Genomic DNA, 17061 nt, shown 5'->3' with positions numbered 1-17061 from the left:
GGGTGCCCAGCTTATTTCTGGGAAGGAAGCAGATTTTCTTACCAGTTCTACCTCCTGGGACAGGATCTGTTCCTTTTTCTGTAGCAACTGGATCAGGAGTTGATGTTGGATGTCACTCAGGGCTGGGGACAAATCAATCAATCAGTCAATCACGTCTTTCCTAAATGCCTTACCAAGGGCTCGACTCTGCTAGGTGTTTGGAATAGAAAGACAAAAAAGGAATGGTCTCTGCTCTCAAGTAGATTATACTGTGTGAGTATGTACTTGAGAGCATGTATGCATATATATACATATGTGAGTCTATACACAGAGGACACAGAAGGTAAATACAAAGTCATTTGCAGGAAGACAAATAATTGTGGAGAATCAGGGAAAGCATTATGTAGGAGGTGATACTGGAACACAGCTCTGAAAGAAGCTAGCTAGGGATTCTAAGAAGAGGAGTTGAGGAGGTGGGTGTTTTCTAGGCTTTGCAAAAGCATGGAGAGAGGAGAAGAAATGCTTTATTCAAGGAATAGCAAGAATGTAGAGAGTGAGAAGTATAGCAATAATGTATAATGAGCCTGGAAAGTTCCACTGAAGGCAGGTGTCAAAGGGCTTTAAAATGCTTAAAGGAGGAGTTTAAAGGGCAGCTAGGTGGTGCAGTACATAGAACATAGTCCTGGAGTCAGGAAGAGCTGAGTTCAAATCTATCCTTAGTCATTTACTATGTGACCTTGGGCAAGTCACTTGACTTTTTTTTTCCTTAGTTTCCTCAATTATGAAATGTGGATAGCATAGTACCTCTATACCAGGGTTCCTTCTTTCCTTCCTTCCTCCTTCTTCCCTCTTTCCATCCCTCTCTCCCTCCCTCTCCCAATGTACACATAGTGAATCATATACTTACCTGCAGGTGCTCTGCCCAAAGGAATATAAATATTAATTGCTGAAAACTTGAAAGATACCTGGGGGTTTATGGGCTAGATTTCTTTCTTAAGGAGTTTTCCTTAAACCCAAATCGCTCTGGCTCTCATTGATTGGCCAACAATAGATCCCAGTCCAAGCCTCCTGTGGTTCTTGCTTGGGGCCTGATGGCTCAGCATGAGTGTAAATAGCAATTGTTTCTGTTTTGGCCAGAAACCCTGAGATTCTTCCCCTCTCAGATTTTTTTTTAACTAGGTAAAAGTGGCCATTCTTTGCCTTCTTTCTTTCTTCTTTTCTTTTTTTTGCTGAGGCAATTGGGATTAAGTGACTTGCCCAGGGTCACGCAGCTAGTTAAACGTCAAGTGTCTGACGCTGGGTTTGAACTCAGGTCCTCCTGACTCCATTGCTGGTGCTCTATCCACTGTGCCACCTAGCTGCCCTTTGCCTTATTTCTTACCTAGCCTTAATCACTGAGTGTATATTGCTTCAAAGCGAGACCTAGGAAAGACCTTAGTTTAATAAGGCCTAAGTGTCTCACTGCATCCAGGGCCATCTCCAGTGGTTCTGAGTGATATCTTACCACTGGACCAAATGGCTCTGGAGGAGATAGTGAGGCTGGTGACTTTGTACAGCCTTGCCTCACTTAAATCCAAACCACTGCAAGTCATGATTATCATCTTTCTGATGTCATGATCTTCTTTGAAAATAAAGGAGAAACAACAACCTCCCAGGACTGTTGGGAGGATCAAATGAGATAATATTTGTAAAGTGCCTGGCACATAGTAGGTGCTATATAACTTATATATAAATAATGATGATGGTGATGATGATGATGATGATGGGAATGGCGCCACTGGAACTTATTCTTCAGGGGAATGACATCGTTAGAGCTGCTTTTTAAGAAAATTACTTTGCCTTTCATGGGGAGGATGTATTAAGGGAGAGACTTGATGCAGAAAAATCAATCAAGAGGATCCTGTAATAGTGACGAGGGCCTAAACGAGGGTAGTGGCTGTGGGGATAATGAGAAGAGGATAAGAGGGAGAATTAATAAAACTTGACAACTGGTTCCATAAGGTAGATAAGGATGAGGGAAGAGAGGAGGATAGTTTTCAAGTTTTGAATCTAGATTCTAGAATGATGATGGTATCCTTGAAAAAAATAGCAAAGTTAGGAAGACAGATGGGTTTGGAGAAAAAGACACTGAATTCTACATTTGGATTATCATGAATTTCTGATATCCATATAACATCACCTTTATAATACCTGTCAAATATCTGCTGTCCTCTCTTCTGATACTGCCACCATTCTGATACAGACCCTCCTCACCTCACTCTTGGACTCCTGCAAGAACCTGCTGGTGAGTCTGCCTTCCTCAAATCTCTCCCCACTCCAATCCAGCCTCCATTCAGCAGTGACCTCCATCCAGCTGTCACTTCCCAGCTCAATAAACTCCAGTGGTTCGCTATCACCACCAGGATCAAATATAAAATCTTCTCTTTGGTATTTAAAGTTCTTTGTATACTGTCTTCTCTCCTGCCTTTCTAGTCTTTTATACCTTACTCCTTGCCTCTTAATACTCTTTGATCCAGTGGCACTGGCCTCCTTGCTTCACAAACAAGTCTCTGTATCTCTTGGCTCTGGGTATATTCTCTGGCTTTCCCTTATACTTGGAATGCCCTCCTTCCTACCTACTGCCTCCCTTGGCTCACTTGAATTTCAAACTAAAATCCCCATTTTTTACAAGATACCCTTCCAAACCCCTCTTAATTAGAATGCTTTCTCTTTGTTTATTATAACATATTGATACATATTTGTTTGCTTGTTGTCTCCCCTATTAGATTGTGAGCTCCTTGAGGGCAGGGACTGTTTTTTACCTGCAGCTTAGCACCATGCCTGAAACAGAGTAAGCACTTATTTACCATTTGACTATCCTGCGGGAAATTCCAGACTAGGGTTGGCTATGGGATATGGGAGTCATTGGTATAGAGATGAACCAATAGGAGGTGATGAGATCACTGTGTGAGAGTATATAGAGAGAAGGGGGGACAAAGCCAGAGCTGCAGAGTATATCCATGGTTAAGGTTTGAGACACAGTGATGATCTAGTAAAAGAGACTGAAGAGTGGATAAATGAGCAGGGGAAGAAATAAGACATAGCAATTTCACAAAAACTCAGAGAAGATAATGTATGTAGGAGGACATGGTAGTCAATATTGTCAAATGCTGCAGATGTCTAGAAGGAAGAGATCTGAGAAAATGTTATTGGATTAGGCGACTAAGAGATCATTAGTAACTTTGGACAGAACCATTTCAGGTGAGTGATGAGGGTGGAAGCCAGAGTGCATGGGATTGAGAAAGTAAAGGCCATGCATGGAGACAGCTTTTCTAAGCTGTTTGGCTGTGATGGAAGAGAGATACAGGGTTATAGCTGGATGGGGATGGTGGAGATTTCAGAAACGGGGAAGATCTGAGTGTGCTTGTAGACAGAAGGGAAGGAATCTGGATAAAGAGTCATTGAAAATTAGAAGGAGAGACGGAATGATTATGGGTGCATTTTACCAGAGGAGAAAGAAGGGATATCATCCACAAGTATAGGGGATGACCCTGCAAAGGAGAAGGGCTTACTCTTCATCAGAGAATCAAGAAAAGCAGGAGAAAACGGTGAATAATGACAAGCAGTCTTGAGATGTAGAATCGATGAGAAGAGAAAACTGGAAAATTGTCCGTAATTCATTAGTGAAGCATAAGGAAAGGTTCTTTTCAGATATTGGAGGGGTAGCAGATAGTGCGGAAGGCTGGAAGAGAGAAGAGAGCAATAGCCACTGTGGGAAATGGAAGAGTCAGCTATAGAAGGGTAAAAGGATTGCCTTGCAGCAGTGAGGCCCGATTTGAGATTTTTGTTGTTTGGTCATTTAGTCGTGTCCAACTTCTCATGACACCGTATGGAGTTTTCTTGGCAAAGATATTAGAGTGGTTTGCCATTTTCTTCTCCAGTGGCTTAAGGCAAACAGAGGCTAAGGCAAGCAGTGACTTGCCTAGGTTCACACAGCTACTGAGTGTCTGAGACTGGATTTGAGTTCAGGTCTTTTTGACTACAGGCCCAGCACTTTATCTACTGAGCCACCTAGCTGCCTGTTATTTGGGATTAAATAATATAAATTTGTAGTGGACCCAGTCAGCCTAGTTGTGTGACTGCTGCATGAAATGCTTCAGAATAGCTCAAACCAGGCATTAAAGAGACAGTGGTAGGGGACAGGACAGAGTATCAATCAATAAACATGCATTGATAAATGACCGTGCCAGGAACTTTTCTGCTAGGAATATGGAGACAAAAACAAAACTATACCTGTCCTAAAGGAACTCACATCCTGATGGGGTTGGTGCAGGGAAGGAAGACAACATCTCTAGGTGTGTACAAGCTATAAAAGGAATGGAAAGGACTGGGAGGCATAATGCTTTTGGGGAAGGCTCTGCCAACTGTGAGGATCAAGAATGGCTTCATATAGAAGGTGGTCCTTGAACTTGATCTTGGAGGACACTAAGGATTCTAAGAAGTGAAGGTGTGTACAAGGTGACTTCCAAGCATAGGGAACAGCCAATATAAAAACAGAGAAATGAGAGATGGAATGATATGTATGAAGAACAGTAAGAAGGCCAATTTGACTGGATTGTAGAGTGTGTAAAGGGGAGTAGTATGTAACAAGACTTGAAAAGTAAGTTGAAGCCAGGCTGTGAAGAGCTGTGAATGTCAAACAGAGGACTTTATATTTGATCTTAGAAGATATAGGAAGCCAGTGGAATTTACTGAGTAGGGACTAATACGGTCAGACCTTTACTTTAGGAAGAAAACTTTGGAAGCTGTGTGTAGGATGGGTTGGAAAAGTGAGACATCAGAGGCAGGGATACAACAATTAGATTGGTATTCAGGTGGTTCAGGTGAGAGGAGATGAAGACTTGAACTAAGATAGTGACTGAGTGGTGAGAAAGGAGTGGATGTGAGAATGTGGTGAGAAGGGGACAGATGCAAGATGTTGTGGAGGTAGAATGTACTACACATATTGACAGATTTAATATGGGGGAAGGAGAGGAAAGGCTCAGGAGTGACCCCAGGGTTACAAACCTAGATGATTAGAAAGATTGTGGTGCCCTTGAGAGAAATAGGGAAATTAGAAAGAGAAGGTGAGTTTTAGAGTGAAAGAAGAGTTCAGATTTTGGCTTGAGTTTGAGATGTCTATGGGTTATCCAGTTCAAGATGTCCAATAGGAAGTTGGTGATGGTGGATTGGAGCTCAGGAAAGAGACTAAAACTGGATATACAGATCTGATAGTTATCTTCATAGAGGTGTTAATTAAATCTGAGGAACCATGATGGATCAATGACAAGGGCTAAGAACTACAGGGGAATACTATGGCCCATCCCCAATCAGGATAGGGTCCTAATGTTTCCTGTCCCCCAGGGAGTACAGGAAGGAAGGATTTAGGAGGACAGAACAACTTTCTTCTCATTGATGATGGGATTTCACCGGGGAGTCAGTGCCATATGAAAGAGAGATTGCTGGCTGGTATCACAGAAATGGGTTATGCCAATATAGTGTGTACGTGTTTGGCTTTGGAGAAATCACTTTCCCTTCTGGGCCTTTGTTCTTCTATCAACAAAAGAGGGAGGTGATTACCTGTTTGCTTTCCACCTTATAGGGATAATGTGAGGATAAAAATACAGGGAAGATTTGAGGTTTTTTTATTTGTTTGTTTTTTGTTTTTTAGAAAAGCTTAATCGAAAATCTCAAGCACCTCTTATATAGGAACTGAAAGGGTGTTGTTTTCTGAGTGTTCATGACCCAGGGTCTACTTTCCCCTCTTCTCTCTGATCCTACAATCCTTCTTACCATTCAGAGCTCCAAGGAGATAGAGGAAAGCCCCTGCTAGTTCCTCCACAAGTTGTCCATTCTGGTCTTGCAGGTTACTTAGGATATCGCCTGTCATGCCCTTCACCTTCTGTGGGGGTACTCCAGTGTACAAACTCTGTTCTAGCTGTGGAGGAAAGATAAGGAGAAAGCTGAATGGTGAGAGTGACTTGACCTGCCTAATCCATCCCCTTGGACTAGTAGCCAGGCTTGTCCTGCCTCCAACCCTGGGATTAGGACATAGGGAAAAGAACCTGAGCTCCAGAACAAACCTTGGAGGGTTTGGCTCTACCACCCCATTCAGCAAGTGAAAAGTGGGAGGAGGAGACTCATGGATTCATATATAGCCAGTGTGGGGATATTTTTCCATTCTTCTTCCTTTTCCCTCTTTGAGCCCCTGGGAAAAATAAAAAGATTGTCCCCAAGGAAAATCCATGGTGATAGGTGGAGTTGGTTAATGGGAGCTTGAAGAGAGCAAAGATGGGGAAGAGCCTGTAGGGAGACAGTGGTGGTAGTTCATTCCTGGGAAAGAGTGAGTTGGAAAGAACTAAGTTCAAATCCAGCATCAGATACAGATTAGCTGTGTGACCCTGGGTAAATCACCTAACCTCTGCCTGTTTAAGTATTCCCATCTGCAAAAGGGGACCCACCTCCCATGGATGTTGTGTCAATCAAAAGAGATCAAACTATTTGTAAATCTTTGCAAATCTTAAAGTGCTCTATAAATGGGAGCTGTTATCTTTATAACTGGTGACATGTGTTTCCTACCTGAGGGCTTTCCACTTATTGTACTTGAAATGCCCACCCAGTCCTCCCAGAGACACCATGCCTATTTATGGGAGAGTGTGGCAAGGGTTTATGGTGGGGGGGGTGTTCTGCAGCTACTGTTTTGTTTTGGTTCTTAGGCAATTGGGGTTAAGTGACTTGCCTAGGGTCACACAGCTAGTAAATGACAAGTGTTTGGTCTGAGGCCGTATTTGAACTCAGGTCCTCCTAACTTCAGGGCTGGTGCTCTATCCACTGCACCACCTAGCTGCCTCTCAGCTACTGTTTTTATTATGTTATCTTAATTCCTTTGCTTCGAGCCAATTGTGGCTACTGGCTGACTCTTAAGGCTCAGCTGGATGGGGGCAGGGTAGGATGGCTGATAATTTAAGGAGTGTAGACTCACAGGGTAACCCCTAGACCTGAGGGGGGCAGCTACTCTCTGGTGAGATCACTCAGAGTGGGTATTACATTAGAATGAAATCGAACTTGTCCCAAATATCTATAGATTAGGATTTTGTAAAAAGAAAAGCACAGCAGCAATAGTTCCCAGGGTTTACCTAATACTTTACTGGCAACAGTCCTGTGAGGCTGGTAGTTCAAGTATTATCATCCCTTTCATTATTATTATTACTACCAAGAAATCATAATAGTAACGATAATAACTGATACCACCACCACCAACAATAATGAGAGGCTACAAAGTACAGTAGCTGGACCGCCAGCCTCCACAGGATGGCCTGGGTCCAAGTCAATATGGATAATTCTGGCTGTGTGACCCTGGGTAAATCACTTGCGCTCTCAGTGTCCCAGGCAGTGTTCTAAGACTCTAAGTTGATGAGCAGGTTTGCATTGGAAGGGGGAGATCCCCTGCCAAAAGATCTTTCTGTTGATGATATCCCAGCACCAAAAATAGTTGAAATTTATACAGAGCTCTAAGGTCTGCCGAGAGCTTCAGAAAATGATTATGTTTGAGCCTCAAAATATCCCTGGGAAGCAGGTGCTGTTATTATATCCATTTTCTACGTGAGGAAATTGAAGATCATTTAACTGAAATGACTTGCCTGGGGGGATCACACAGGTCCTTGGTGCCAGGGCTGGGATTACAAACCCAGTTTTCCCAATCTAGGATCTTTCCCTTTACACTAACCAAAATGGACTTTTAAAATTTCTTTGTTAAGGTAACTGTCTTAGTGAATGACTGAAGAAACTGTAGTATACGAGGATTTAAATGTTTTGGAATACTATTGTGCTGCAGGAAATGAGGAAAAGGCATTTTAAAGAGATGGGAAGGCACGAGACTACAGAGTGAAGTGAGCAGAATCAGAAGAACAAATTATGCAATAAAATCAATGTTAAAAAAAACTAGCCTTTTTGAAAGACTGAAGAACTCCATCAACTAAATTCTTAACCATGATTCCAGAAGACTGATAAAGAAGAACATTGCCTAGTTCATGCCAAAGAGTGATGGACTAACGTGCAGAATGAAAAATGCATTTTTGGATGTGGCCAATATAGACTTTTATTTTGTTTGACAGTGCTTATATGATACAGGGTTTCTTAGTTTCTTTCTCTCTTCCTTCACTCCTTTCTTTCATAGTTTCTTTTTCTTTCTTTCTCTCTCTCTCTTCTTCCTTCCTTCCTTTTCTTTTCTCCTTTCTTCTTTATTTCTATTCTTTCTCTTTTGTAGGTATGGGGAGATGAGTGGGACAAAGAAATCAATGCTTACCAATTGAAAAAAAAAGCTTTAAAAAGAAAGCAACTGATAAAGTTGCAATGTGATATAATAAAATTAATAATTTGGACCAGATAACCTCTGAGGCCACTTCCTAACTTGAAATTCTGTAATTCAAGACCCTTTGATAAGGAATAAATTGAACAAGTATACCAAGGCTATGGGGACTTGGGGGGAATGTCCCCAGGATACAGAGAATTCTATCAGCTCTGACAATGTTCTTTTGCCTTGTGACCAAGAGGACTCTTAGGGAAAGAAGTTGACCATATCATAGGAGCAGAGCTGGAAACCTCTCAGAAGACAGAAGTCCTATAAAGCTAACGCAGACTATCTTCCAAAGAAACTCGTTAGAAACTTAGTTGGTGTATTTGTGGTTCCCCAATGCAGTCTTTAGTAGAATTATTTTATAAAGCAGTGAAGAAAATTCTGAGTTTTGAGGTTTTACAAGCTATTCTGAAAACTGTGGCTGATGTGATATGCTAGAGGTTTGGAAAGAATAAAATATGAAGAGTTTGTTTTCCATGGTTCTCTCTTGCCCTTCTTCAACTTCCACATTTACTAGATTTTAGAGGAGTTTTTTGGTTTATTTTTGTTTTTGTTTCTAATTTGTACTCAATGGTGAGGATTGGTTTCCTGAATATATTTATGCATATGTAAAAATTGTCTTATTATTTGTGATTCAACTTTACATTTTAATTCTTGTTTTATTATGTACATTTTAAGTACTGTTGAGCTATTTCAGGTCATGCCTGACTCTGTGATCCAATTTGGGGTTTTCTGGGCAAAGATATTGGAGTGTTTTGCCATTTGCTTCTCCAGCTCATTTTATAGATGAGGAAACCGAGGCAAACAGGATTGAGACTTAACCAGGGTCACATAGCTGGTAAGTGTCTGAGGCCGGATTTGAATTCAGGAAGATGAGTCTTCCTGACTCTAGGCTGGGCACTCAAACCATTGCACCCCCCAGCTGATCTGTACATTCTAATAACCAAATGTAAATATTAAGAATAAAAATGAATACTAGTATTTAAAGAAAACCCTACTTGGTGAATAGGTTCCAGGGAGTTTCTTTTGGCACCAGTTGCTCTACAAAGACAGTACTCAGTTCTTTCCCCCCACATAATTCCAAGCCTTAACTTATTTGGTTAATTGGATCTTGACTCAGTTCACTGCCCAACTGTCTAAAACAGCCCAGTAATCAGCAGCTACTAAAGCACCCACTCCCAGGTCCCTGCACCTCAGCCATCCTTCTTAACTACAATCCCCAGACCATCCTCCCTCCTCCAACTACCATGCTTCACAGGGAGTCCTTCAACTTGCAGGATCATGGGATCTAGATTTTGAAGGGTCCTTGGCATTCATCTAGTCCAGTCTCTTCATTTTATAGATGAGGAAACTGAGGCCCAGAGAGCTGTGCTGACTTCCCCCAGGTGACACAAGTGGTTAAAAAGAACAATCTGATATGAAGCCAGGTACTCTAACTCACAATCCAGTGTTGTCCCCAACCTACTCTTCCCTTCTGTCCTCCCCTACCCCAGCACCCAGCCCCCACTCCTGTAATTCTCTGTTACCCTGACTTCCAGACTCTCACCATGTCTTCTAAGTCCAGCAGATCCTGCTCACGCTGGAGGAGCCCCAGGAGAGCCTGAAGCAGAAAGTGCAGCAACTCCCTGTCCAGCATGGTCAGTGGGCGGTGTTCATTCTCTACCTCAGCCTGCAGTTGCTCAAAGTCTAAGACTGTGTTGATTTTCATTGTTCTGGCAAAACCTAGAAAAAACAAGACAGTTAAGGTTGGGCTCACACTCTGACTCTCAGGACCTTTGTCCCTTGTCCCTGCCTGGGAAGCCTTTAGCCTCAGTAGGCTGCTAGAGGGGCTCCCTGCTTTGTACCGTCTTCAATCCAGGTGGGCATCCATATTCCCTGGCCTCAAGAATTTTATCCAGTTTATGAGGACCCAGGGAGGGGTCTGGGATCTCACTCTATCACAGTAAGGAAGGGTAGTCACATACCCTATTCCCAATCTCAACCACAAGTAAATTAAGTGATGTTTCGTTCCTTCCTATAGAAAAAGGAGTCATGGTTGAAGAGTCACCCAGCACTTCTCAAAGAAAGGACATTTTGTTTAGCATCTTTATCAATGATTTGGATACAGACCTCAGTGATTTCTTTGATACTTCAGTACATCTGTAGCTACATTTCATTGATTAATTATAGTAATAGCTCACATTTATATATCACTTTGCAAGTGCTTAACAAATATTATCTCATTTGATCCTCACAATAATCCTGGGAGGCAGGTGCTATTATAATCTCTCTTTTATAGATGTGGAAACTGAGGCAGATTGCAGTTAAGTGACCTGCCCAGGGTCACAAAGCTAGTAAGTGCCTTAGGCCAGAGTGAACTTAGGTCTGCTGACTTCAGGTCCAGTGCTCTATCCCCTGTGCCATCTACTTGCCTGATATGAATATTCATGCCAGCGGGGAATTTGACAACTGACCTATATTTCCTTACCCCATGCAACTGTTGTCCCTATCCTCCCAAATATCTTCCATAGATCCTCCCTTAGTTGGGTGCAGCTCCCAGCTGCCCATATATGGGGACTCTCAGTCCATATTGGATCTGGGTCCTTTTCCAATCCTACATTTCCTGGATGAAGTCTTTTAGAAAACTTATTACACACAGCTCTTACCTGAGAGGCAAGATTCTTCAGCGCCTCCTGAAAAATCATTCATTATCCTGCTAGATGGAACCATGCCGAAAGCGAACTCATATATGCATCTGCTGCGTTTTCTTTTTAATGGGAAACCTAATGGGAAAGAAGAGAATCTTTGCAAAGAGTTGATCTATCCTTTTCTGACTTCCACCCCTGTCTTTGGTCAAACAAAACAAAGCTAATCCTTCTCGTTTATAATAGACCTAAAATACTTGAAGACTGCTCTCACATCTTCTCTCCTCTAGGCTAACCATCTCTACTTCCCTGGCAGGGTCTACAGCCCCTCCCTCTGCTCACCCTCCTCCTCTGGATGTATTCCCTCTTTGGCTAAGGTGTGACGTGTTATGGAAGCCTGGGGAACCCTGACCTTCTCTCCATGATCTCTCATCTTCCCTCTCAGAGAGCTAAGCAGAGCAGTAGATAGAGACCCAAGCCTAGAGTCAGCAATCCTGAGTTCAAATATAGTCTCTGATATCTACTAGCTGCATGACCCTGGGCAAGTCACCTAATCTCTGTTTGCCTCAGCTTCCTCATGTCAAATGGGGATAATCATAGCCCCTCCCTCCCAGGCTTGTTGTGAGGGTCAAGTGAGATAATAATTTCAGAACACTTTCTCAACACAGTGTCTGGCACATAGTAAACACCATAGAATGTTAGCTGCCATCATACAGAACCTTCCATAGCACTTTCAGGCCAGTCTTCTTGAGTGCAAACCCTGCCCTGTGCCCCAGGCATGAGGGTCTCATGCAGCTACAAATAAGAAGGGCAGGCATGTGCCTAGGCGTAGAGGTGCTGCCCAGTCCAGTCTTGTGCAGACTCTACCCATTTCAGGCCCTTTGAACTCTCAACTCTTGGATCATAGACACCTGAACACAGGAAGATTCACTCCCTGGATGCTGGGGAAGCCCCTTGGGCAATCTGGGTTTGTGCCTTGCCTCCTCTCTTAGAGGAAGAGAAGGGAAGGAACAGGTGTTCATAAAGCATTTGCTATGTGCTAGATACTATACTAAGTATTTTATGAATATTATCTCATTTGACATGTAGGACGTGTAGGGTGACAGAGCCTGGGCACCCACTGAGACAAGTTCCCTTGAAACCTGAGGCTGGGTACCCATGCCAGGGTCACCCCTAGCCTTTGGGTGCTCTGCCTCCACCCCTTACATAAGCACAGTCCTTAGGAAGGGGCCAGGACCCACCTCACTGGTGCTGCTGTGAGAGAGCCATAAGCAGCGTGGCCTTGGCCCTGTCATTCCCTCTTGGACCCTCCCTGGCCTGTGGACCCTGGCCTGCCCATGCATCCTGCCTCTGAATATTGCAGGCTGCTTTTATCTCTGTGTTTCAATTGGGAGAGGTAGAATAAGTGGGAACATAGGGGAAAAAAGCCACAAACCTGATTCAAAACGCACTGTAGGTTCTGTAACTGAAAAGAGAAAATACCTGTTTCAGTCTTCAGAGGCCATCCATCCCCAGGATTCATCAGGAATCACAGCACAGAACAACACTGCCCAGTTCAAATCAAAGAATCAAATCCACCCTGTGTGGGTCCCTGACTCAGCCTGTGTTCCCATCCCTATGGTTCTTACCATCCAGTCTGGCAGGTGATTGGTTGGGCCAGTGCTAGACCTAGCAATAACAGCTGACTTCTAGCTAGTGAGGGCTTAAAGTTTGCAAAGTACTTCTCATAGATTATCTCACTTGATCCTCACAGGAGCCCTGAGACGTCTGGGCTACAGGTGCCATGATCCCCATTTTACAGATGAGAAGAGTGGGTCTCTCAGCAATGTGACCACAACACACAGCTGGTATGTATACAGGAGGTGGGATTTGAACCAAGGTCTCTGCTCACCATGAGACGAGAGTGGAGTTTCTTCATCTGTAAAAGGAGGATGCTAACGCCTGCCTGTCTCACCCCTTAAGAGCCCAGAGGATTCAAATGCATTATGAGATTTTTCCATTAGACAAATACAAAGTAATATAAAACGTGTAAGTTATGGCTGACTTCTTGTTTAGACAGATGGAGGAAAGGTACCAGAGAACAACCTGACAAACAGGTAGGACCCAATATTCCTCCAAGGCCTTCATCTTTCTATCACCATCAGGGGGGCAGAGTGAATGGAATGCTGGACAGAGAGACAGGGAGCCCAGCTATGGTCATTAACAACACCTGGACTCCCTATGACATAGGGTAGTTGGGAGGTTCCAATTAGGTAATGTACATACAATGTTTTGTGAACCTTAAAGTAACTTCTCTGTGTATACAACTTTTTGCTGAGTCATATTTTCAGTTGTGTCTGGACTCTTTGTGACCCCATTAGGGGTTTTCTTGATGGAGACACTGGAGTGGTTTGCCATTTCCTTCTCCTGCTCATTTTACAGATGAGGAAGCGGAGGCAAACAGGGTTGAGTGACTTGCCCAGGGTCACACAGCTAGTAAATGTCTGAGGCTGAATTTGAACTCTGGTCCTCCTGCCTCTGAACCCAGCCTTTTATCCACTGTACCACCTAGCAGCCCATATACATGTGTGTACATATATATATGTATATACATGTATATACACACATATATATATATAAACACATCTACACATGTATAGAGGGTATCTCAAAAGCTATTTTTTAAAAATAAAAAATATTATTGTATATTATATATAATATATATTGTATATAATTATATAGTATGTATTATATTATATATATTATGTATATATTATATATATCATATTGTAAAAAAATTTTTAAAAAGCTTTAAGCTTTAAATTGCACTAAGACTTTTCAGGGCAGCTTTCTTAACCTTGTTTGACTCAGTTTCCTCTTCTGTAAAATTGAGCTGGAAAGGGAATGGCAAACCACTCTAGTATCTTTGCTGAGAAAACTCCAAATGGAGTCATGAAGAGTTGGACAGGAATGAAATGAATGAACAACAACACAAAGGCTTTTGGGACACCCTGTATATATTTTAGTTCCTGAGATTTCATTGATATTGACAATGGCCAATGAAGAAATTCCCTCTACCAGAGATTTGCTTGGTGCACCTTGAAATTAAGTGTTTTGTACAGGGTCCCACGACCAGTACATGTCTCAGGCTATTCAAGAATGCAGTTCTTCCAGATTTGGAGGCAGGCTCTCTAGCCATTCCATTTCCTTCCAAGTTCTTATCATTTCTTAAGTTCTATCTCCTCTATGCTACATAGAGGGAAAGAATACTTAGCTCTCTCTGGGGCTCACCTAAGCGGAACCTTCAGCTGAATCAAAAACCAGAGAGGGCAGTTTCTCAATTCTAGGGAACTAACAGTGTCCTTGAGGAGCTACGTGGACAGTGGTCCCCTGGATGGGCTGTCAAGGGCTCACTGGGCTCAGGGGCTAGAAAGACAACCAACCTTGTCACTCACCTTTAGGTGGGAAGGTTTTCTGGTTCTTGTCTGGAAGTAGAAGAACATCTAGATAAAGAAGAAAATGGTTACAAATGATAAAATTCAATGCAGTTGCAGCTATGGGGGAAAAGGGACAGGGTTCCGTTGTTGGAGAGGCTATAAATCAGTGTAGCCTTTTCAGAAAGCCATCTGGCTCTATTCCATAAAACCAATCGTACCCTTTGACTTAGGGATTTCACTGCCAGGATCATTAGTGTTGGAAGAGAAATTTAGAGATCAACTAGTTTAACACCCTCATTGTACCAATAAGGAAACTGAGGCTGAGGACTTGATTTTAAAGTTGATATTACCTAAGCGCTTTAAGGACCCATGATTTCATTGCGGTGGGCACTTCCTCCACAATCATGGACCATAACCTATGTGGCCAAGTTGCTGGTGATGAGAAGCCTCCCAATTTAATCAGACCGGTTCTGAAGTGACGGACATACTTGGGGCCCATACTCAAAACTTTTTGAGGTCAGAATGATCTGTCAGGACCTTCACTGAGAACCCAGGGCCTCCACAACGCAGTCATGACACATCAGAGGAAGACTTAAATGGAGGAAGGTTGTAATTCAAATGGGAAAGAAAAGGCCATTCTGTACAAAATGGAACTGCTTAATAAAAAAAAATGAAAATGACATTTATGTCCAACAACTGAATTAAAGAAAAATGTCACACTTCAAAGGGATTTCAGAGGGAATCTAGTCCAAATTGTGCCTGAGCAGGAATCTATGGTCTCCTTCAGCGCTGGTTGTTTAGCCTTTGCTTGAATACTCTGAGTTTTGGGGAGCTCATCACTTCATGAGTCAGTGCTAGAGAGATATGAAGATTTCTCTTCCGTTATAAGGTAATTATTATCTATTCCTACCTAATTTCTAGCCATTGCCTCAAGGTAGATTGTGATGTGATGGAATAGATTGGGGTATGTCAAGGTCATGGAATGTTTTTGGGCAATGAAAAATGTCAGATATGAAGAATATAAACATATGTAGAAAGGAGGAAGGAAGCAAAGGAGTGGGGAGAGAATAAACATTCATTAAGCTCCTACAATGTTGCCGGCACTGTGCTAAGCATTTTACAAATATTATCTCTTTTAATCCTCACAATAACCCTGTGAAATAGATGCTATTATTCCCATTTTAGTGTTGAGGAAACTGAGGTAGACAGAAGCTAAGTGACCTCCAGAAGGTCATTTGTAAGTGGTTACTTATAAGGTCACAAATTGTGTCTGAGGCTGGATTTAAACTCCAAGTGATGCAGAGCAAAATAATAAACAGAAAATTTCAGAGTTGCAAGGGATCTCAATGAGTATCTGGCCTAACCCACACCTGTAAATGTTAGAACACAGCTAACACATCAGAATACTCTGTTAATTATTTCCCATTTATCTTTTATATAATTTGTTTTGTGTATATCTCTTCGCATGTTCCCCCCCCATTAGAGTGTAAGCTCCTTGAGGGCAGGAACTGTATTTTGCCTCTTTTTCTATCCTCAGCACTTAGCACAATACCTGCCACATAGTAGGTGCTTCATTAATGTCTACTGATTGACTGAATATGAGTCTATGAAAACTGACATCATCAAAAGCTAATGAGTATAAGAGCAGGAAAGAGACTGGGGGGGGAGTGGCTGCAGGAAATAAATTACTGTGAAGTTTTTGTGCATTTCTACCTTTTACAAAAATGTAAATAATTTGGATTTCATAGTTTTATTTAGCATTTTCTTCCTCACATGTTGTCTCCTGAAGTTATCTTCAGGGATGCCTCATTGGGAAATGGAGGATCTTGAAGTAATGCTAGTAGAACAGAGATTTTGTCATACTGGTTTGCCTGTTGATTGACTGATCAAGAAACATTTATCAAAGACCAACTATGTACCAGACCCTGTGTTAAGGGCCAGGGTAAGCTAGAAAGCCTTTGAGCAGAGTCCTAGGTCTGTTGTCTAAAGGCCAGCTTAGCTCAGTGCAGAGAGACTCACTCCCTGGATGGCCACAGGGGGGATGAATTCTGGTCAGGACAAGTCTTGGAGACCATGTGCTAAGATGCTGTGACCTTCATCTTTCGAAGGAACAACCAAATCAATGAGATGGGAGACCCTTGAACTACAAGTATTGTAATTTCTCTTTTCTGTAGTTGGTATGAAGTTTATGGTAATCCGGAAAAAGAAGGATGACTCGAAGGGGAAGAAGGAAAAGGAAAAAGGATATCTATTCTCTGGTGCCCCCAAAGCCTCTCCTGCGCCCTCTCCTGGGTCGTTGGAAAACTCAGTGAGAAGAAGACTAGCCTCCTTTTCCCATCCCTCTGCTTGAGCCTAGAAGTGAGCCCTCACACCTGATTATGTGTGTGGGATAGAGAGGGACAGGGTGGTCTCTTTAGATGTCATCTACCTAACCATCTGGGCAGCTGAGTTCCCCAAACACCAGGACATGTACTATGGTAATGCCCCTTCCCCTTCCCCACCTCCCTCAGCCCTTGGTAGGAGGAGGGTGGTTTATGGAAAATTTTCCCCAACCTCTCCATCTTCCCCACCCCAGTCCTTCTGATCCAACTTACTCCAGTGGTCCTGGATAATCAACTTGGCAACTTGGAAAGCAAGTATACTGCCCTCAGGGACAGTCACTGTCTTC

General features: G+C 42.6%; 1 protein-coding gene across 2 annotated transcripts in view; it reads right to left on the bottom strand.

The window, feature by feature from the left end:
- The window catches only part of LOC114041440 (gasdermin-D-like), a 51257-nt gene that overhangs the window by 1677 nt on the left and 32519 nt on the right, over nucleotides 1-17061 (bottom strand). The window contains exons 5-11 of one of the 2 annotated variants that reach the window (XM_027859896.1): nucleotides 16988-17057; nucleotides 14412-14459; nucleotides 12413-12442; nucleotides 10999-11115; nucleotides 9900-10075; nucleotides 5791-5935; nucleotides 43-122 (exon numbers count right to left, since the gene is read on the bottom strand). In XM_027859896.1, the coding sequence (XP_027715697.1) occupies nucleotides 43-122; nucleotides 5791-5935; nucleotides 9900-10075; nucleotides 10999-11115; nucleotides 12413-12442; nucleotides 14412-14459; nucleotides 16988-17057 (666 nt within the window). The remainder of the gene's footprint in view (nucleotides 1-42; nucleotides 123-5790; nucleotides 5936-9899; nucleotides 10076-10998; nucleotides 11116-12412; nucleotides 12443-14411; nucleotides 14460-16987; nucleotides 17058-17061) is intronic. The other variant, XM_027859897.1, reaches the window with a different exon arrangement.

This window comes from Vombatus ursinus, unplaced genomic scaffold (assembly GCF_900497805.2).
Source record: "Vombatus ursinus unplaced genomic scaffold, bare-nosed wombat genome assembly UNPS02014173.1, whole genome shotgun sequence".
Lineage (NCBI taxonomy): Eukaryota > Metazoa > Chordata > Mammalia > Diprotodontia > Vombatidae > Vombatus > Vombatus ursinus.
The sequence above is the reverse complement of the archived record's forward strand: the minus strand, read 5'-3'. Positions and strand labels throughout refer to the sequence as shown.